At 39.5% G+C, this 23,189-nt stretch overlaps 1 protein-coding gene across 1 annotated transcript; it reads right to left on the bottom strand.

The window, feature by feature from the left end:
* Positions 1 to 4,065: 4,065 nt before the first annotated feature.
* EEF1E1 (eukaryotic translation elongation factor 1 epsilon 1) lies at positions 4,066 to 22,622 on the bottom strand. Its single transcript, XM_060189199.1, has 4 exons — positions 22,473 to 22,622; positions 19,246 to 19,446; positions 16,186 to 16,281; positions 4,066 to 4,674 (listed from the first exon to the last, which is right to left on the bottom strand). The coding sequence occupies exons 1-4, from the start codon at positions 22,557 to 22,559 to the stop codon at positions 4,534 to 4,536; spliced, it is 525 nt and encodes a 174-aa protein (XP_060045182.1). The 5' UTR covers positions 22,560 to 22,622; the 3' UTR covers positions 4,066 to 4,533.
* Between the last annotated feature and the right edge of the window lie 567 nt (positions 22,623 to 23,189).

The raw sequence follows: 23,189 nt of genomic DNA, 5'->3' as shown, positions 1-23,189 counted from the left end.
AGACTATGACCCACATAGTCAATGACTGCCACCTCTCCAGATTCAAAGGAGGTCTCGAAACTTTACATCAGGCTCAACCTGACGCTGTTGACTGGCTACGGAAGAAGGGCAAATGCTAGAAGAAGAAGTAGCTGAAACAAATAGAATCGCAAAAACAATGGTAACCAAACTGCCTCTTTTTGTTGTTGTTGTTGTTTTTTAACCAGAGCACCATTCAGCTTTGGTTTATGGTGGTGCCAGGGATTGAAACTGGGACCTTTGGTGCCTCAGGGACTTAAGTCTTTTTGCATAACCTTTATGCTATCTCCCCCAGCTCTCTTGGTCTTTTTGAGAATCGTGGAAGCTGTGATGGGGGAGCACAGAGCTTTGGTGCTGGGTGTGGTGACTTACAGTGACCATGTATGACTGTGAAATTATACTGCTGAAATCTTAATTTTGTAAGACTCAGCTAAATCACTAAAAGTGACCACCGATGGTCTGGGAGATGGTGCAGAGGCTAAGGCACTAGTCTCTCAAGCACGAGGTCCTGAGTTCAATCCCCGGCAGCACATGTACCGGAGTGATGTCTGGTTCTTTCTTTCTATCCTATCATTCTCATTAATAAATAAATAAAAGTGACCGCCAGTCAATAAAGTAGAAAAAAAGACAAAAAAGACTAACTTTTCCACAAAACTTGAAAGCTGTAAAGATCTTTTTAAATTGGTATTATCTTTATTGGATAGAGACAGCCAGAAATTGAGAGGAACTGAAGACACCTGCAAGCCTGCTTCACCACATGTGAAGCTTTCCCCCCGTAAGTAGGGACTGGGGGCTTGGACCCAGGTCCTTGTATATTGTAATATGTCCATTTAACCAGGTGTGCCACCACCCAGCCCCCCCTTTTTTAGCTGATAAGTAACATGATAAATTCCTGCCTTACCAATCTCAGGATGCTCTACCCTAGAATCTTTCAGATGGGATCATACTGAACAGTGGCCTCAGAAACTGTGATTAGACTTCAGAGTCGATTTAAGAACGTGACTTTATTTTCTTTGTAAAATTTTTTAAATTAACTTTATTTATTGGATACAGGCAGAGTAGCAAGGGAGACAGAGACACCTGCATTCCTGCTTCACCACTTGCAAAGCTTTCCCCCTGCAGGTGGGGCAAAACCGGGGGCTTGAACCCAGGTCCTTGCTCATTGTAACATGTGCGCTCAACTAGGTGTGCCAACACCCAGCCCCAGAACCTGACTTTATAAAATCGTTAAGACTTCAGTCTTTCACAGCATTATCCTATAGTGGTCACTCTGTGCAGACTCTGTGCTAGGTAATTGTATGTGCTCACTATACACAAGGATACTCAACAATCTTTATTCTATTTCCTAGGAATTCTATGTGCCATAGTTTATTATCCAAGGCCTCATACACATATATAGTAAGACTGATGTGTTTCACTACCTGCCCCCACCTTTTTATAGCTAATTTACTGAGCTGTAATTCATATACCATAAAATTTACACATTTAAAATATACAAGTGAGTTTTTATTTATTGGAAGTTGTATAACCATCTCATTTAATCTTAAAGTCATGTACACAGATGTTTTAGGCAATACCCAGGCCAGTTTTTTTGTTTGTTTGTTTGTTTGGTTTTTGCCCCCAGGGTTATCACTGGGGCTTGGTGCCTGCACCACGAATCCACTGCTCCTGGCGGCCATTTTTTTTCACTTTTACTGTTGGATACAACAAAGAGAAACTGAGAGGAGGAGAAGACAGAGAAGGGAGAGAAAAATAGACACCTACAGACCTGATTAACTGCTTGCGAAGCGACCCTTCTTCATGTGGGGAGCCAGCGGCTGGAACTGGGATTTTGGGGGCAGTCCTTGTGCTTAATACCCTGTGCGCTAAAATCGGTGCGCTACGGCCCATGGTTCCAATACGGATGGAAGCTGTCACAAGCCAGAGTACCATGCTGGTTCATGTGGCTCAATGGACTGAACCACAGGCACGCAAGCCCTATGTTCTACCAGTTGAGCAGTGTTCCTGGCCACAATGTTATTGCTATTAGAAGTATTTAAAGTTCATTAACAAACACTGGGTAGATAGCATAAAGGTAATACACCAGACTTTCCTGAGGTTCCAGGGAATGCATGCAACCCCGTACAACATATATCAGAGCTGAGCAGTATTCTGCACAGCTTTTACTTTTTCATTGAAGTCTCTCTCTTTTTTAAAAAGCACATTAACAGAGCAAGCTATAGTTGAATACTGAAGGAACCTGAATAGTTCGTCTAATCGTGAAAATTGTGGTCAAAAATATTATTACATTCTAAATCTTTGCAAATGGATGATCCATAGAAAGGCAATTCCCTAATAAAAATGATTTCTCTAGTTTATTTGACCTATTTAAACACTCCTCTCTCTCTGGCAGATACAATCTATAACCTTATTGTCATTCTCTTTGCCTTAAACATTTCTTTTGTCATATGAGGTGCCAGGGATCAACTCAGGGTCTCATGCATGTAAGGCAAGCACTCTAGCACAGGAGTCATCTCCTCCACATCTCCCTTTCCTTCTTTAAGACAGATTTTTTTTTTCCTGGATTGTGAGGGCAAGCCAATGGACGGCATTTCAGGACTCTTTCCCAGCTGGGATGCCTGAGATACAAATAGGACTTACTTCTTCTTCTTCTAGCGTTTGCCCTTCTTCCGTAGCCAGTCAACAGCGTCAGGTTGAGCCTGATGTAAAGTTTCGAGACCTCCTTTGAATCTGGAGAGGTGGCAGTCGTTGACTATGTGGGTCATAGTCTGTCTGTAGCCGCAGGGGCAGTTCGGGTCGTCTCTGGCTCCTAAGAGGACTTACAGAAAAAGGTTTTCAGAGTGCAGGCTCACAGAAAGGTCATATCACCTTTCCTCTTGTCCTTATTATCTTGGTTTCAATCACAAAGATTTGATGTCTGCAGTTCTAATATCTGTCTCAGATCAAAAGTGAACTTGAGAAATAAAAACTACTGGGCTACGGTAGATCGTATAATGGTTATGCAGAGACTGTCAAGCCTGAGACTCCAAAGTTCTAGGTTCAATTTCCCACATTGCCATAAACCAGAGCTGAGCAATGCTCTGGTAAAGAGAAAGACAGAGAGTGAGAGAGAATGAGAGAGTGAGGGTGGGGGGAGAGAGAAATAAATACTATTTGCTCAATTTGCTCAGTATAAAGCAGTGGAATGAAGTAACTAGTATCTTTCATACCTGAGATTCAGAAGCTCTAAGTTCAGTTCTGGTACTTCTGTCAGCCAAAGCTGAACCGTGTTCTGGCTTATAGTGATACAGAGATTGAACCCAAACACTTTTCTTTCTTCTTTTTTTAAAAAAATATATTATTTATTTATTATTATTGAGACAGAGAAACTGAGAAGGAAGGGGAGATAGAGAGAGGGAAATAGACAGATACCTGCAGTACTGCTTCACCACTTGTGAAACCTTCCCCCTGAAGGTAGGGACCAGAGACTTGAACCTGGGTCCTTGTGCATTGTAACATGTACGCTCAACCAGGTGTGCCCCCTGACTTTCCACTCACATGCAGGGCATTCTCCTTTAATCTTCACAGTGTAGTTATAATATTCTGCATCTTATTTTTATGGATTTAAAAAACAGGCTGACTTGCTTAAGGTCAGACAGCTAGAAAAGCCTAGTGCTGTGTATCCCTTAGTCTCTGCTCTTTCTTCTTGAACTCTGAATTATGTCCTATTTAGTTTCAGCAAAACATCAAGTTGTGCTAAACAGTAGGTTGCTCAGAGACTCCACTTTTTCTTGGAAATAACTGATGCCACTCATTGCAGATTTATTAGCAGACATCTCTCGGTTCTTTACACACAGCACTGAATACAACAGCAGCCTTGCTTTGAGAGTTGGAAATGTAGTTGTTAACAAGTCCAGAGTGGGCAGGAGAGCAGGAATTTCCCCCTTTTTATACAATAACACGAGAACCATTAACTCAGGGACTGTATCTTACATTGGTTCCCCCTAGAGCCATTCTGCAGTATTTTTACCCCCATGAACTCTTGACTACAGTAAAGAAACAAACATAAAAGTTTTTCAACCATATTTACTGGCTCACATAAATATTTAAAAACAAATCCATCTGTATTCCCTTTCTGTGTCCTTGGCAACATTTATTACACTTTTTAGTAAATAAAGTACTGTAAATATCCATAAAGGGGAAATGAATTTCACAACGTGAAAGAGAGGTCAGTAAATGACCAAATATACCAATCTTTGAGAAGATAATTTTTTCTTTTTTTAAGATTAAGCCACTGGTTTACAACTTTAATTAAAATAAGTTTTGTCAGGGTAGTTAAAATGATCTCAACAAGTTCTGACAGTAGTTGAAGTTTTACATAAAAAGTTTCAACTAAAGAATAAACACTTAGACACAAGTTTACATTTAAGAGTTCTACCAAGTTCAACAAATAAAGAATGGCGGCATTTCAATTTATCAGTCCTCTGGTGCAGAATAAAATTTCCATGTACGATATTTCCACTGCACAGATGACTTCTAGTGGGCATTGGTGTACAGTCTGTTTTTGACGAAGATGACGTCGGACAGATGTTGCCTGATGCCTGGATAATGCTGAATGTGACAAAACCAGCGAGACACATTAAGATATTTCTCCTTTTCTTGAACTGTCAGATCAACCTAAGAGATTAAAAATAAATACAATACAGACATTATACAATCACAACTATTAGTACCCTTTGAAATAGAACTGGTTAAAAAAAAAACCAAAAAAACCCAAACCAGACCCAGTTTTCCAAAGTTAACATATTTAAATTGAGAGTAAGAGTTTTAGCCACTTGGAAAAACTGTAAGTTCGCTGAACGTTTCTATGGTCAGTCCAAAGTAAGATATGCATTTAGGGAAATCAACATGGTTGGAACAAATGCGATGCATATACTAACCAGGCTCTGGAAGCCCTAAGATTTTGTTTTTGGTTTAAATGGAAAGAAAGATAGGAGAAAGAAAGAGAATAGTTTCCGAGTGATCCGGAAGATGATGCATTGGATAAAGCAGTGGACTTTCAAGCGTGAGGTCCTGAGTTCAATCCCTGGCAGCATATGTACCACAGTAATGTCTGGTTCTTTCTCATAAATAAATAATAAAAAGAATAGCTTCAAAAAGGCTAAAATAGGATTCTTTCTCCAAATTAAAAACAAACAAAAACTATGGAAATGCAAATATACATTTATAGATATTGGCTGATGTGTCTAGAGGCTATTGCTTCATCTCTTCTAAACTCTGGGGAACCTCACTCCAGAAGACACTGATGCATTTAATTTTAAGTGATTACTGTTTCATACCAGGACGAAGATTATTTACAATGACACATGCCTCAGATGAACTGCAGACTTTCTAAATTCTGTGCAGTGAAGCCAACATCCTCTTAGAGGATGGAAGAATTTACTACCAACTTATATGAGTGGTCAGAGACTTTTTAAAAAGAGAGGTGCAATAAAAACTATAGGTGCATCTCATTTCATTAGGTTCAAATTCCAAAGCAGGGACTTCACATGCTTTCCTTGGGACAAATATTGGACCAGAATCATGAAAAGTTGTCAGGCAAAGTGAAAGATCAAGGGCAGAAGCCTACAGCTGTGAACAACGTTGAAGTAATGCTGTTCTTCCTGGTATTAATCCAACACATATTTACAGGTACTGCAGGTCTCTGAAACAGAGGACTGTCTCTACACAGAAATACCCGGCTTACCCTTATGCCATCAAGCCTATTAGTGCATTGGGCTGGCTAAAGGCATATTAGTGAGACAGACATTAGAAGTGAGTATAGACTGTTTCTACAGGTAGAAACTCAGTCAAGGTACCAGATCAATAACAACTAAAGGAAAAACTGCTTTAGTATGCAATCATTATCACAGAATATAAAATAGAGGTGGCACAATGGACAAAGCATTGGATTATCAAGAATGAGGCCCTGAGTTCAATCCCAGGCAGCCCATGTACCAGTGATATCTGGTTCTCTCTCTCTCTCTTCCTATCTTTCTCATAAATAAATAAAATCTTAAATAAAAAAAAATAGGGGGTTGGGTGGTAGCGCAGTGGGTTAAGTGCACATGGTGCAAAGGCAAGGACCAGTGCAGGGATCCCGGTGAAGCAGGTCTGCCTGCAGGTGTCTATCTTTCTCTCCCCTTCTCTGTCTTCCCTTCCTCTCTTGATTTCTCTCTGTCCTATCCAACACAATGACAGCAACAACAATAATAATAACAACGATGACAACGATAAAAACAAGGGCAACAAAGGGGAAAAAATAGCCTCTGGGAGCAGTGGATTTATAGTGCAGGCACAGAGCCCCAGCAATGACCTTGGAGCCAGAAAATAAATAAATAAAATAAAACCAAATAGGATAAATAAAACAAAACCCTGAATGGGTAGACACTATGCTTTCTCAACAAAGATTTAATTGAACTCCTATCTCCATTTCTTGTTTATTCCAAGGTGACATAGAACAGAAAGGGTGTTGCCATTTTTTTCTCTTTTTTGCTTTTATGACATTTGGAAACTACTATGTCATGAATCTTTCCCATTACCTTCAGTGATCTCACAGGTTTATCTCTGCCTCCTGTAGCCCTACAATTATAAACCATTATTAAATCACTAATAAAGTCATATTAGTTACAAGAAAGTTGCACCAAAGTAAAAGACACTAGGGTGCAGGGAAGTGTTCAGGTCTTTGAACATGATGGAGAGGAGGACCAAGATTGTTATGTGGAAAACTGAGAAATGTTACACATGTACAATCCATTGTATTGTACTGTCGACTGCAAATCATTAACCTCCTGAATAGTGGAAAAGAAAGGGAGTAAGAAAGTCTACCGCTATTAGTACTTACATTTTTTAGCAGTGAGACTCTCATTTAAATCTATTTCAGGTTTAAAGGCTATAGATAAGCTGCTGTAACAGAGACTTAAGGGGTTATTAGCATTTGCTATCAGAAATCTGCTACTATAATTGTTTCCACTATGATAGTGCCAGTCTGTGGCATGGAGATAAAGAATTAACACATCAGCTGAACAAACTAGGGAAGAATATTTCTTTACATTTTGGTCCAGACTCCCAAAGGAATAAAGAATAGGGAAGCTTCCAATGGAGGGGATGGGACACAATGCTGGTGGTGGGAACTGTATAGAATTGTACCCGTTATCTTAAAATCTTGTTAATCACTATTAAATCACTAATAAAAAAATTCCAAAGCATAAATAAAAGAACAAAATTTCCTTACAAAAAAAAATTTCAATAAGAGAATTCGTGATTACAATGAAGAATTCCATTATTCTGTTTGCAATGAAATACTGTTGTTGGAGGCCCAACAACCACCATTGTGGAATACATAGAATCTTAAGTCTGTATTTCAATGGTAAAATACACTTTGTCAAAGTTATATATTCTTGTTCTTTTTCTAAATCTTTACCACATGTGACCTTTACCACTTGCTTCAAAAGAAAACACAAGGTCTTTAAACACTCAGCCACTACAAAAACATAACTGCAAATCTAACAGGAAATGTGGGTGACTTTTCTTAAACAAGTAAGATAAAAACTAGCTTCCACAAACTGCTGACAGTTAAGGCAAACAGAAGTCATACCAGCTGCTGAAATAAGTGATTCTAGTCTGATCACTTTCTTACATCTTAAGTCTTTCAGAATCCTTTCATTTTAAATCTCCATGATATGAACAGACTATTTACCAGAGATCAAAAAGGCCAACAGACATGAAAAAATGCTCCAGTGTCACTATACATGGTAATCTTATAATCTTGTCACAAATTATTGATAACAAAAAATTATTAAAAATGCACAAAGTTATTGTCAGAGAAATGCAAATAAAGGCAACAATGAGATAACACTTCACGCTTATGAGAATGTCATACATCAAAAAGGACAGTAACAACAAATACTGGAAAGGCTGTAGGGGTAGAGGAACTGTCCTGCGTTGCTGGTGGGAATGTAAATGGGTCCAACCCCTTTGGAGGGCAGTCTGGAGAACTCTCAGAAAGCTAGAAATGAACCTACCCTATGACCTAGCAATTCCTCTCCTGGGAATATATCCTATGGAATCAAACACACCTATCCAAAAAGAAAAGTATATACCTTATGCTCATAGCAGCACAATTTGTTAATAGTCCAAAATTTGGAATCAATTTAGTTGTCCAACGAAGGATGTGTGGCTAAGAAAGCTGTGATATTTGCAATGGAAATATCACAGCAGTAACTCAGCTATTAAGAATGATGAATTCTCCTTCATTGAATCTTGAAAGGAGCCTGAAGGAATCATGTTAAGTGAGATAATCCAGAAAGAGAAGGATCAATATGGGTTGATCAGACTTATGGATAGAAGCTGAGAAGAACAGAAAGGGGACCAGAAAGTAGAAGTGGGACTAGGTTTGGTGTATTGCACCAAAGTAAAGGACTCGAGGTGGGGGTGCATGATAGTGGAGGAGGACCTAGGATGAGAATGTTTTGTAGAAAATTGAGAAATTTTACACTTGTATAAACAACTGTATTTACTGTAAACCACTAATCCCCCCATTAAATATTTTTAAGTCTCCATATGGCCATTTTGAGATGTTACTTTTTTATGGATATACTGGTTTTTTTAAAAAAAAATTTTATTTATAAAAAGGGAACACTGACAAAAACCATAGGATAAAAAGGGTACGACTCCACACAATTTCCACCACCAGAACTCCATATCCCATCCCCTCCCCTGATAGCTTTCCTATTCTTTAACCCGCTGGGAGTATGGACCCAGAAATCTTATTTTTTAGAGTGAATGAAAATATGTCAAGTAGAAAGCATTTGCAAATAAGCTACCAAGGTTTATCTGATCTCTATGCAAACGCACTCAGATCTTGAAAAGGGTAGAAAGTGCAGTGTGTGCTTACAATTTAAGAGTTCATATTTAGTGATGCTACTGCATCACTACCATAAAGGACTAATGCATGCTGCTACTAGGCCTGTTTTTATTTATTGATTTATTTATTTATTTATTTTTATTTGCTTGTACTCTGGGGCTGTACTACTCCAGGTTTATCTTTTCAGATATATGGAGAGGGGGAAAGATAGCACAGCACTGAAGCTTTCTCCAATGCAGTGGGACCAGGCTGAAACCTGAGTCGTGCACATAGCAAAGCAGGTACACTATGTAGCAGAAGTATTGTTTAAAAGAACATCAGACACAGCACACAGAAAAATCAACATTTTCACCTAGAACTGCACATCTGGAATCTGTAATGTTGTGGTTATGAACAGAACCACATTCTAGAAAAATCAAAAATGTCATGTGCTAGTAAATTCCAAAACCCTTAAATTAGATAATCTATTTTGGAGAATGTAAATCTGCCCACATTTCCCGCCAGAAAAATCTCATTTGAAACACACAGAACTTTTTCAAAGGGACTAGATTAATTTATCCACTTTTACTTTTTTTTAGATTACTTTGGAGCCTGTCCTGAGTGTGAGGAAATGTTCACAGGCCTGGATTTGTTGTTACCTTTGCTCACTAGGCAGACATTCTAATGAAGCTACACTAAACAAACACTTTCCATCCTGATAATTTGTGAGAACTTTTCAGATGGGGTCCCCTGCTTATGTCACATTACAACATTACAGAGCACAGAGTCACTAGTGATGACTAACTGTCACCAAGTCATCTACCAGAGGAAGAGCAAGGTACCACCCTCAAAGGGAACTGAGACAGACCCTCGAAATGGAGTAACTCAGCCATGATAACATAGGCTTACCCCAGAAAAGAAACTTGGCAGGTTATCTGGATAACAGAAGTACCCTAGCTGCTGCCATGTGCACAGTGCTTGCTGATTACATAGAACAACATGTCAAGGGGAGTTGGGCTGTAGCGCAACAGGTTAAGTGCATGTGGCGCAAAGCACAAGGACCCGCATAAGGATCCCGGTTTGAGCCCTGGCTCCCCACCTGCAGGGGAGTCGCTTCACAAGCGGTGAAGCAGGTCTCCAGGTGTCTATCTTTCTCTCCCTGTCTGTCTTCCCCGCCCTCTCTTCATTTCTCTCTGTCCTATCCAACAATAAAACAACAAGGGCAACAAAAGGGAATAAATAAATAATAACAAAATAAATATTAAAAAAAGAACAATATGTCAAACACATGGAGCCAAAGATCAAAAAAAAGGAAGAGAAACTGATGAACAGAAATAGGCAGCCCATCTATACTTCACTATACTGCATCTGCTTGAACTGAATACTAGTGACAATTGTTTTTCTTTTTTTGGTGCTGGGGCCTTGTGTTTAGTGATACCACTGTTCCAGAGCTAGCCTAACATTTTTAGCTAACCTAACATTTTTAGTTGGGGGAAAAAACAACAACATATATATATATATATATATCTCCACCATCCTCTGGTGCCTTAATATTCTCATGTGGGCTGAGCTGAGACTTCAATGCAGGGCTTTGCAGATATCTATGGTCCTCTCCAGTTATTTATTTTTTTATAAGATTAGATAAGATTGGAAGTGTTTAGGATGGTAAGGCAACAGACATCCTCCCCTCTTTGGGTTATTTCCATTGAACTAACCCCACACTGTGATTATTTCTAGTATGGTTTTTGGACTAAGGCTTGAACCTTGAGAAGGACGTTCATTTCTTCTGGTACTCTTATCTGCAGTGGCATGGGGTGGGAGAAAGGCTCTGCTCTGGATTCCTACCAATCCAGATGGGAGGTCAACACAGTGAATCCCACACTATCAACTCAATTTTATTTTGAAATATATGTTATAGCATCATAGTCACTATATGAAAAAAAAAAAAAAGACTCTACCTTCTAGGTAGGGAATATCAACAGGGATAGTTCTTTAAGAGTTATTAGTGGGACCTCCACATAACATGCAGAATTTGATGAGACATGGTTATCTACCTGAAAACTGCAGGCCCTAGAGGCCACCTAGGACACTGAAGGAGTGATTTGGCAGATGGTGTGATCTGAAGCAATGATCAGTAGTTCCCTATGCTGGAAAAAACATTCTACTCAAGGCCTTCTTTGCCAGAATATTTCCTCTCCCTACTGCTGATACGTATGTATATGTGTATACACACACACACACACACACACACACACACGTTTTGTAGAATTCATTTGTAAAACCATCTAGTCCAGGACTTTTTATTTTTGGGAAGGTTTTTGATAACTGTCTCCATTGCATTAGCTGTGATGGGCCTGTTCACGTTATCTAGTTCCTCTTAATTTTGGAAGTTCTTAGGTATCTAGGTAATCATCCACTGTCACCATTACTATTCAACATAGTGTTGGAAGTTCTTGCCATAGCAATCAGGCAGGAGCAAGGTATTAAAGGGATACAGATTGGAAGAGAAGTCAAACTCTCCCTATTTGCAGATGACATGATAGTATACATAGAAAAACCCAAGGAATCCAGTAAGAAGCTTTTGGAAATCATCAAGCAATACACTAAGGTGTCAGGCTATAAAATTAACATACAAAAAAGTCAGTGGCATTCCTCTATGCAAACACTAAGTTAGAAGAACATGAAATCCAGAAATCCCTTTTACTAGAGCAACAAAAACAATAAAATATCTAGGAGTAAACATAACCAAAGAAGTAAAAAACTTGTATACTGAAAATTATGAGTCACTACTCAAGGAAATTGAAAAAGACACAAACAAGTGGAAAGATATTCCATGTTCATGGGTTGCAAGAATTAACAACATCAAAATGAATATTCTACCCAGAGCCATATACAGATTTAATGCCATCCCCATCAATATCCCAACCACATTTTTTAGGAGAATAGAACAAATGCTACAAATGTTTATCTGGAACCAGAAAAGACCTAGAATTGCCAAAACAATCTTGAGAAGAACAGAACCGGAGGCATCACACTCCCAGATGTCAAATTGTATTATAGGGCCGTTGTTCTCAAAACTACTTGGTACTGGAACATGAAATAGACACACTGACCAGTGGAATAGAAGTGAGAGCCCAGAACTAAGCCCCTACACCCGCACAAAGATTAGATAATCTAATCTTTGACAAAGGTGCCCAGACTATTAAATGGGGAAAGCAGAGTCTCTCCAACAAATGGTGTTGGAAAAAATGGGTTGAAACATGCAGAAGAATGCAACTGACCCACTATATTTCACCAAATAAAAAAGTAAATTCCCACTCCTATTAAAGTATAGTCATATAAACCACTATTTAATTAATATGAGAGGGGAAAAATTGATCGTATGTCTCGAACTTTTTAAAACACAGACTGAGTCATTTTAATACATAGGCTGAGTCTTTGATATGCTAACTCTCTCTCAAAAGTCTAGACCAGGTAGAACAGAAGCAACCGATGGCACAGCTATATACAAGATGCTGGGTACTATACAGCAAACCCTAACAAAGAGACTTTTCAAAGCGAACCCAATTACCAAATAATGTGATGATAACAATAACTATCCATTGTCTTCTTGAACCACATCTCCACAATAGAGCCTATATTTCCCCTAGTCCTGGAACCTTAGGGTAGGACCCACTTTCCTGCATGCTTCTCTCAATTCATACCAAATAATATTGCATCCACCAGTTGCAACCTAATCAACGCACCGCCACCTCAACATGCTTCACTTCAGACTGTGTCCACAGACTTCAGGTGTGGAATGACAACCCTTCAGCTTCATCACTTGGGTGAGACCTTTCCTTTCACAGTATTCTCTAATTCCATTCCAGGTGGACCACTCCCCAATAAAGTTCCCAAATCTAGATATAGACCAGGTTCCCTGAGACAGAGCATATGTTCACACGTGTCCATAAACCAGGGGAAAATATATCCCTTAAAGCAGAAGTACACAAGAGACTGCAGTGAGTACCCCCCAACACTTCATCTGCACTATTCCAGGCCTTTAGGTCCATGATTGTTCAACAATTTGTTTGGCTTTGTATGTTAAGTCTCTTTTCAGCCACTAGGTTCTGGATGCCAGCATGATGCCGACCAGACTTCCCTGGACTGATGACCCCACCAATGTGTCCTGGAGCTCCGCTTCCCCAGAGCCCCACCCTACTAGGGAAAGAGAGAGGCAGATTGGGAGTATCGTTTGACCAGTCAACGCCCCTGTTCAGCAGGGAAGCAATTACAGAAGCCAGACCTTCCACTCTCTGCAACCCACAACGACCCTGGGTCCATAGTCCCACAGGGATAGAGAATGGGATACGGAGATCAGGTGGCGGGAATTGTGTAGAGTTGTAAGCCTCCTAGCCTACGGTTTTGTTAATGTCTCCTTTCTTTTTTTTAAAATTTCTTTATTGGGGGCTTAATGTTTTACATTCAACACTAAATACAATAGTTTGTACTGGATAACATTTCTCAGTTTTCCACATAACAATACAACCCCCACAAGGTCCTCTTGTTGCCCTTGTTGTTTTTATTGTTGTAGTTATTACTGTTCTTATTGATTTTGTTGACATTATTCCATGTACGATAAAGCAAAGAATATGATTTCACCATTTTAATAGCAGAATATTATTCTATTATTTATATACCAAGACTTTCCTAGTCATTCATCTGTCATTGGGCACCTGCATTGCTGCCATGATTGGGATATTACAAATAATTCTTCTGTGAACATTGGTGTACACAGATCTCTTTAAATAGGTGTTTATGTTTTCTTTAGGTAGATCCAGGAGAGGGATTGCTGGGTTGTAGAGTAGATATAGTTCTAATGTCAGGAGACATCTCCAAATTACCTTCCATAGGGATTGGGCCAATTTACATTCCCACCAGCAGTAAAGAAATTTTCCTTTTTTTTCCCCACATTCCTGCAAGTACTTCCTGTTGTATGACATTCTCACAGGTGTCTCATCTTCGTCTTCATTGCCTTTTCTGATGCTCACTGACTCTGAGTATTTCTTCATATATCTGCTTGTCATCTGGATACCCTTTTTGATGAAGATTCTATCCTTGTCCTCTCTCCATTTTTTTAATGGAGTTAATTGTTGTTGTTGTTGTTTATGCTGATTTTTTTTTTTAGCTCTTTATATATTTTGGTTATTTGCCCTTTATCTCTTCACCTTTCTTTCTCCCTGGGTAGAAAACTATGTCTGTTTTCAAGTGTAAAGAGACAAGCTTTCTACTCTGTTACTCTAGATTCTTTAACCCTCTGGGAGTATGGATCCAAGGTTATTGTGGGATTCAGAAGGTGGAAGGTCTGGCTTCTGTAATTGCTTCCCCACTGAACATGGGTGTTGGCAGATTGATCCATACTCCCGGTCTGCCTTTCTCTTTCCCTAGTGGGGTGGGGTACTGGGGAATCGGAGCTCCAGGACACATTGGTGGGGTTGTCTGTCCAGAGAAGTCTGGCTGACATCTGGAACCTGGTGACTATTTGCCGACCTCTTGCTGAATGTTCAACGTTATTTCAAGTTGTATTTTTCATCTCTTCTTCATTTCACTTTTGTAGGTGGAGGTTGGAAGAATGGGATGGGGAGAGTATATTTAAAAAAAAATGAAATGGCATTATGTAGCCATCAAGGTTTCTGTGTAGTCAATGTCTCCTTTCTTAAATAAAAAAAAAAAAAAAGTACATTCCAAGTAGATCAAGTACTTGGATGTTAGACCAGAAACTATCAGATACTTAGAAGAAAATATTGGCAGAACTCTTTTCTGCATAAATTTTGAAGACATCTTCAATGAAACGAATCCAATTACAAAGACTAAGGCAAGCATAAACCTATGGGATTACATCAAATTAAAAAGCTTCTGCACAGCAAAAGAAACCACTACCCAAACCAAGAGACCCCTCACAGAATGGGAGAAGATCTTAACATGCCATACATCAGACAAGAGGCTAATAACCAAAATACATAAAGAGCTTGCCAAACTCAACCACAAGAAAACAAATAACCCCATCCAAAAATGGGGGGAGGACAGGGACAGAATATTCACCACAGAAGAGATTCAAAAGGCTGAGAAACACATGAAAAAATGCAACAAGTCTTTTGATGTCAGAGAAATGCAAATAAAGACATTGAGATACCACTTCACTCCTGTGAGAATGTCATACATCAGAAAAGGTAACAGCAACAAATGCTGGAGAGGTTGTGGGGTCAAAGGAACCCTCCTTCACTGCTGGTGGGAATGCCAATTGGTCCAACCCCGGTGGAGAACAGTCTGGAGAACTCTCAGAAGGTTAGAAATGGACCTACCCCATGATCCTGCAATTCCTCTCCTGGGGATATATCCTAAGGAACCCAACATGCCCATCCAAAAAGGTCTGTGTATACCTATGTTCTTGGCAGCACAATTTGTAATAGCCAAAACCTGGAAGCAACCCAGGTGCCTAAGAACAGATGAGTGGCTGAGCAAGTTGTGGTCTATATACACAATAGAATACTACTCTATTAAAAATGGTGACTTCATCGTTTTCAGCTGATCTTGAAGAAATCATGTTAAGTGAAATAAGTCAGAAACAGAAGGATGAATATGAAATGATCTCACTCTCAGGCAGAATTGAAAAATAAGATCAGAAGAGAAAACACAAGTACAACCTGTACTGGAGTTGGTGTATTGCACCAAAGCAAAAGACTCTGGGGTGGGTGGGTAGGGGAGTGGAGTGTACAGGTCCAAAGAGGATGACAGAGGACCTAGTGGAGGTTGTATTATTATGTGGAAAACTGAGAAATGTTGTGCATGTAGAAACTATTGTATTTACTGTCAAATGTAAAACATTAACTCCCCAATAAAGAAATTAAAAAGAAAAAAGAAATGCTATGCATGTACAAACTATTGTATTTACTGTCAAATGTAAAACATTAATCTCCCAATAAAGAAATTAAAATAAATAAATAAAGGCTGCCCAGAGGATGAAGAAAGGAATTTATGGGTCCAAAAGTGTACTACAAGAATAGGATGGGGTCCAGGTGTAAAGGGTGGTAAGAGAAGCAGTTGTGAAGAGAAGCACAAGCAAAAACAGGAAAAGCATGCCAAGGAGTAGGAAGCTCTCTGATAGATGGACACATGGAAAGGATTTCTGCATAGGGCACCTTGTGTAAAAATAACTCCTTTTATTTTTATCTGATAATCAAAATGTAAATCTGATTTAAATCTGAGACAAATCAAATCATTTTAAACATTACACACACAGATCCTTTACTTATTCAAATACTCACTATAAAGCGGTGCAGCCCATAGTACAGTAAGACATCTGCTAAGGTAAAGTTATATCCTGTAAGGTAGACTTTATCCTCAAGGTAAGAATTAAGATCCTAGAAAGAAACAAAAAATTTAATTACAAAATAGTAATGATAGTTAAAGCACTACCATATCATCTGACACAAAACATTCAGAAGGCTATTAGTCTGGGTGGGGTGTAGTGATGTGATGTACAAGTGCTCAAACCCTAATCTTATAATCATGTATATGTTTGTTTTTTTAACCAGAGCACACTGCTCAGCTCTGGCTTATGGTGGACTGACACTGGGACTTTGGAGCCTCAGTATAACCATTATACTATCTACCTCCACCCATAACATGCTATTAATAACAAATAAAAAGGGGTTAGGTGGTGGTGCCCATATTACAGTGTGCAAGGATCCAGGTTCAAGCCCCAAGTCCCCACCTGCAGGAGGATGGCTTCACGAGTGGTGAAGCAGGGCTGCGGGAGCCCTTCTGTCTCTCTGTCTCTATCTCCCCTTTCCTCTCGATTTCTGTCTCTAAACAGAAATGACAAAGATTAAAAAAAATTTTTAAAAAACCTAATTTTTTAAAAAAACGGATATTAGATAACAAAGCATGTATCAAGTTTGTGAGGAATCAAAAGTCTTCATAGTTTATTTTTCCTAGTTTCCTCAGAAAAGAAAGCAAATCTAGATAAAAACACCGTATGATTTTTTTGGTCCTTCCAAAACTTAATATGAAATTTATGGCACAGGAATGTATATGAAGACATAAAATTCACATACCCTAAAGGTGATAAATAGTCTGCATGAACTATTAACTGACAAACCACCTTGGCTGCTCTAAAGACTAGCTATCAGACACTTTCCACTGGCCAATAACATTTATGGTGGGGAAAAAGTCTTCAACTGTTGAGAGCATTTCATTTTGATTCTCAAATCACACCCCAGATGCCTGGGACATAGTGATTCAGTAATCAGTTATTATTTTTTGAATTGAATTAAATCTCCTTGAGTTTGCCCACATCTTCATCTAAAGACAGTAACTTTCAAAGTGATTCATGAATACAGGCTTGCTAGGAACAGCAAAGAAATGAACACACGAAAAAAAAAAAAAGTGGACATAATCAGAAGACAAATGTAGAAGAATCAAAATGATATATGGGTGGACTACTATTTAAGTTCTATAGTAACCTACTGAATGACACCGTTTTCCTCCAGATGTCTTCAAAATAATCGACTTTGATAAAATATAAATAGGATCCATTATTTCTTTTAGTTAGAGATTATGAAGACTACAAGAATTTTAAAAAAGCTACAATTAGGTAATATTTTTCTGATTACTGATATGTTTTCCTGGCAGAAGAGAATTTTACACAATCAAAAATATTCATAAGCTAGTGTCTGCTGTTTACTATATCCTCCCCCCAATGTTTCTCCTGCTATTTCCAAAGTTTAAAACATATTTCTCTTATAGAGTTCTATCTTATTTATTTTTGTTCTATCATTAAATATTCTACAGAAAAGTAGAAAACATGAAAAGAGTATAAAAACAAATTATTCTGTCTCTAGTACCAAATTGATGGATGCAACTTTGGAACTTATAAATTTTATAAATTTTATTTAAAAATTCTGCTCATGTCTTTCAGAATTAAGTGCTTTGCTATAATCTCTCCTTTTTGGGAAACTGGTTAAAGAGACAGGACTTTATTTTTGATGTCTCTGGAATTTCACATTCACTTAAGAGGAAAATATGCTTTAGATGGGAGTGCTGCCAAGCTTGGCAGAGACAGAGGACAAGTCTGCATGGGTGTTAGAATGGCGAAATATAGAAAAGGATGACCATAGCTTTTTTATGGGACATAGAAAAGATGCTAAAAGAACAAATATAAGATTTCCATCACAAGGAAAAACTAATTTTTGCCTTTCTTTCTTATATCTCTGAGAAGATGGATTATCACTTACTGTGATAATCAATCCATCAAATGCATAAACTTAGCCATCATGCTGCCCGTCTTAAAGTAATGCATGTCAATTATTTCTCAACTGGAGAAAAAAAAAAACAAGGTGGATGACAGATTGACAGATCCAAAAAGGAACAAATCCTGAACTGTATTTCCTTTCAGTCTCTAGACAGTACCCATCAAGAATAATTTTGAACTATTTCTCCACACCTATTAAAGAGAAAGAGAGAAATTGTTGCTACAAGATCTTATTTCACAACTAGGAAATGATGGACTTCACAGAAATGACATCTAATGAGTTTTTTTGTTTGTTTTTTTACTTTTGGTGAATCTGTAGTCATATTTGGTCTATATTTTTTAATCACTGAATTTTTTATTCTTCATCTGGCCTCTTGGGAAAGGAAATTCAAATTGAAATATATATATATATATATATATATATATATATATATATAGAGAGAGAGAGAGAGAGAGAGAGAGAGAGAGGGAGGGAGGGAGAGAAAGAGAGCAATGAAGAGAGAGCCAGAGCATCACTCTTGCACATTTAATACAAGGGGGTCAAACTCCAGACTTTATCTCTTATAGAGTCAGCTCCACAAGGGGGAAAAACAGACAGTAACCTGGCACTTAAAAAATAATTATGTGGGCAGAGAGTAGACAACATAAAGGTATGCAAACAGACTCTCATGCCTGAGGCTCCAAAGTTCCAGGTTCAATTCCCTACATTACCATAAGCCAGAGCTGAACAGTGCTCTGGTTAAAAACAAAGAAACATAATTTGTAAAGCTATAATTAGGGAATCTAATGAGAGCTATGAAGGAAAAACACACAGAACAAGGAAGTGCACCTAGCAGGAGAGGTGGCGAAATATGTTTAGGAGGAAGAGTATCTGAATAGAAATCTAGACAGGGGTGATGAGGACGGGAAACATAGCAGAGGCAGATCCTTTCCAGGTAAGGTACTCAAAGGCACAAAGCACCTTGAGTCAGAAGGAAACAAGGACAGAGGCCTTAGCTTTAGTTACCTAATTTTAAGGAGGGGACTCCTCATAATAGTTCCTGTATTCCAGTCTGCAAAGAGGTCACAGTACCTTCAAGAGAATGCGGACTTCCTCTTTACCACAGGGCCCATCTATTCGAGTTACCCTATATTCTAGCCACTGCTGAACAATTGCCTTTTCCTCTGCAGTGTTCCCAAGTAAATATTCTTTGTTGGCTTGCTTGACCAGGTAAGCTGCTATAGTTGTCAATCCTGTTAGACTTAGACCATTGTTTGTTTGAAGGACAGGAACCTTAAAAAAGAAAAAAAAAAAAAAAAAGCAAGAGTTTCTGGTAAATTTAAAAACAAATGACATTATGATTATAAATTCTAAGTAACTTCAATTGTTTCTCAAGCAGACTAGGATTTTCACCCTAAGATACTAAATTATATAGAAGTGAAAGTCAGGAAAACAGCAGTTCAATAATTTATGGCTGCGTGACATATGCTTGACAATGAAATGGTGATAGTGTTGCAAAATTCAGTGTGATGGTTATGCATAATTTATGAGTATATACAAGAAAATGGAAGCCATGGTATAATAATATGGAATTAACTCAATTAAGCTCACCCCTATCCATACTCTATTAGCACGGTGAATGTAAGTTAAACCTGACTTCCATAATGACAAAACAGAGTGATGAAGACTTCATGAGTGGTTTGGGCTTTGACTCAGTGCCATGTTATCTAACATATTGAAAACTGGTGAGCTCAGTAACTAGGTAGGAACTAGAATGTGACCTACTTGCATGTACTGCATATCCATCAGTTCTAAGCCAGCCAATCTTTCACATTTTAAAAAGAACATTTTCAGATATAATTAGGGCCATCTATAGTGGCCAAGTCTTCATGGAAACATCTGAAAAATAATCCTGCTTTTTAGATGGTTATACTGTAAGAAACTGAGCATTATTAATTTTTTGTCATAATTAAGTGAAGCATTAGAGAAATTGAAAAGAAAGTGGTATTCAATGGAAAAACAGCCATCACCAAGAGACTGGCCCACTTAATAATGGCCTGTTTGGTCAATATCACACTACCTGATCATCTGGGGTCCTAGTTAGGAAATCCTTGCATTCCCATACATATATGATGGACCTTGACCTCTAAAGGGTCCCTCTCTCCACTACCACTTGTCACTTCCATAAGGAACAACATCTTGTGGGCCCTCTCAGGACCTTGGCTCTACCATAAAGCAATGATGGCAGGGATAACCCCAGTCTCTGAAGGGAGGCTGGGCATATCCTACCCTGCCACTTGAAAAAAAAAAAAAGGTCCTGAAATGAGTGCAGCCTGCAATGTTCCTCAGCTGTGACCATGAGCTATAAGCTCAGACCATAGGGACTTAGAGAGAGGCTACACAGGCTCTGGTACTAAATATAAATATGCATTTACATATGGGCCCTGGAGCAGGTGGATGGAGGTAAATAGTTTTAGCCACAAAATTCTTTTTTTATAAGAATGGAACTACTCCCTTCCCTAATCCAACTTTCTAGCCTCTTTCTCCACTCTGACACCCTTCTCTCAGACAGTATTCTCATCCAACCTCATGCTAGCTACCAAGATCAAGCAAAACTACTATAGTTTTATGCCCCCAGGAACATGCCTAAAATGGTTCTCCTAGCTTTCCTCTACTCTAAAATCCCAAAGCTTTTCACAAGTTGAATTCAAACTATCATTTTGGATTGAATATATGAGAGCATTTATCTTAGTGATCCACCTGTTGCCCAGATAGTCACAACTGATCAGTCTTCTAACATCAGCTTGTCTGAATTAACTTTCTCCATGCTTCTCACCAATGTTTCCTTCCATTCATATGCATTCTGTTCTGCCTTACTAAACTGATTATTACTGTCTCATATCAGATAATAAGTTCCTAGAAGGTAAGATTCATATCTTGACAATGTTCCCTAACAACAGAAACCAAACTAGGTAGCAATAACTTCAGGGGAGGAAGTAGCATAAGATCAGAGGGAAAACCAAAGACAGGGATACTCATCAGGGTTGTGGGTGCCCATTTCATCCCTTCCAGGTTTAGTTAACTTAGCTGTAAAAACAACAACACAGAAGTGCTCGAGATTTTACATGATGCAATGAAGAACAGAAATAAGAGAGGACTGAAAATGAAGACCCCTGGAACATGTGACAGAGGAGGACCTAGTGGGGGTTGCATTGTTATGTGGAAAACTGAAATGTTATTCATATACAAACTATTGTGTTTTACTGTCTATTATAAGCCATTAATCGCCAATAAAGAAATAAAAAATTAATTTATATATATATTAAACAAAAGAAAATGAAAACTAGAGAAAAAAATCTCAGCGGGACACACAAAAAAAGTTTGTATTCCAACAACCATTTCTCTGCAGACAAATTCCCTTCACCGCTTACAACCATTTTTATAGAACACAAACGTCCAGAGGCCTAGGAGATAGCGCACTGGTCAGGGCTTTGAACTTTAAAACCTTGTTCGATTCCTGACACTATATGTGCCGAAGTAAGTAGTGCTCTGGTTCTCTCTCTCACTCATGTTAATATCTAAATCTTCACACACACACACACACACACACACACACACACACACACACACACACACACACACACACGTACGTTACAGTATCCTGTGAACCTGGGTTCTGACTTTTTCGATTATATCAGCACAACGTTCCTCTCATTCCTGGCATGTGGGACCCAGAAGCTGGAGGCCAGATCTTATAACCTGAATCTCCCAGGCTATACAATCTTTCAGCATATAGCTACAGCTCTTCAAGGTGGAGCTTTTCAGGGATGTCATTAAAATACGCCATGCTGACGCTGACGTAACCTAGAGCCTCCAGGTTGGTCTTCCTAGGGTTCCCTTTACGGATGGAGTGATGACAACTCCCAGAAAGAGCAGTTCAGGCCGCGCAAACAAAGCAGAGTTGCCTTCTCGTCCCGGCTTTGTGTGCAGCTGGACCAGGTCCCCTCCTTCCCGGCGGGACTGATGCCACTGGGGCAGGTCCCCTGGGCAGGTTCCCTTTTCCGCCTGAGGCTGGACCAGAAGAGCAAGTGCACTTTTTAGGTCGGTCTGGACAAGACGAGCACCTGCCAACACTGGCTACAAAGTCACAGGGCCAGGTCCCCTCCCTGTGCGCTGGCGACCCTGAGAAGGCCTACGTCCAAGGCCCGAGCAGCACGTGGATTCCGATGAGCCGCATCCGCCCCGCCTCTTTTCTCCCGGGCTTCCCGCGCCTCACAGCAACCCGCCGCGCGGCTGTCCCGCTCACCTGCCCCGCTCACCTGCCGCTCGCCCTGCGCACCGTATTTGCGTCCCCCTCGCAAACCCAGCCATCTCTCGAGGCACGTCAGCTCCACGGCTGCCGCCATCTTCAGGCTGAGCACCTGCGGGGCGGGATTGGCCCCGACGGCCCATCTCACTGGCCGAGACTCAAGCCTGCCCCCCCGCCCCTGCAAGTGTCTCCGACCATTGGCTAGACGGAGGTGGGCGTGTCTGCGTCACTGCGCATAGGCGGGGCCAAGGGAAGGGGCGGGCTAAGTGAGGGCGTGGTACTGCTTAGACCGTGGATGCCAGTTAACTGGCTGATTTGGTATGCTAAGGAACTGAAGTTTCTTATGCATATACATATGACTGCAAATGAAGCTGCATCTTATTTTTACCCAGGAATCTGTGAATTAAAAAATAAAATATCAGGGCGGGGAAGATAGCATATAGTTATGCGGTAAGATTTCATGCCTGAAGCTCACAGGGCCCAGGTTCAGTCCCTCACACTATCAAAAGAACTGTATGGAATTGTACCCCTGTTATCTTACAATCTTGCTATTCATTATTAAATCAATAATAATAATAAAAAGCTGGAGCTAGGGCTGGGGAAACAGTATAATGGTTATGCAAAAAGACTTTTTCATGTCTCTCTCTGAGGTTCCAGGTTCAATCCCCAGCATCACCATACGCCAGAGCTGAGCAGTGCTCTGGTCTCTCTTTCTCTATGTATCTCT

Source organism: Erinaceus europaeus, chromosome 4 (assembly GCF_950295315.1).
Source record: "Erinaceus europaeus chromosome 4, mEriEur2.1, whole genome shotgun sequence".
In the NCBI taxonomy this organism is placed as follows: Eukaryota; Metazoa; Chordata; class Mammalia; order Eulipotyphla; family Erinaceidae; genus Erinaceus; species Erinaceus europaeus.
Note: the sequence above shows the minus strand (reverse complement) of the source record. Positions and strands in the feature narration are given on the sequence as shown.

Coding starts and splice junctions, on each gene's coding strand:
- EEF1E1 (XM_060189199.1), bottom strand. CDS start 22,559: ATGGCGGCAGCCGTGGAGCTGACGTGCCTCGAGAGATGGCTGGGTTTG. Junction 19,447..22,472: donor GTGCGCAGGGCGAGCGGCAG/GTGAGCGGGGCA, acceptor TTCTTTTTTAAG/GTTCCTGTCCTTCAAACAAA. Junction 4,675..16,185: donor ATGGGCTGCACCGCTTTATA/GTGAGTATTTGA, acceptor TTAATCTCTTAG/GTTGATCTGACAGTTCAAGA.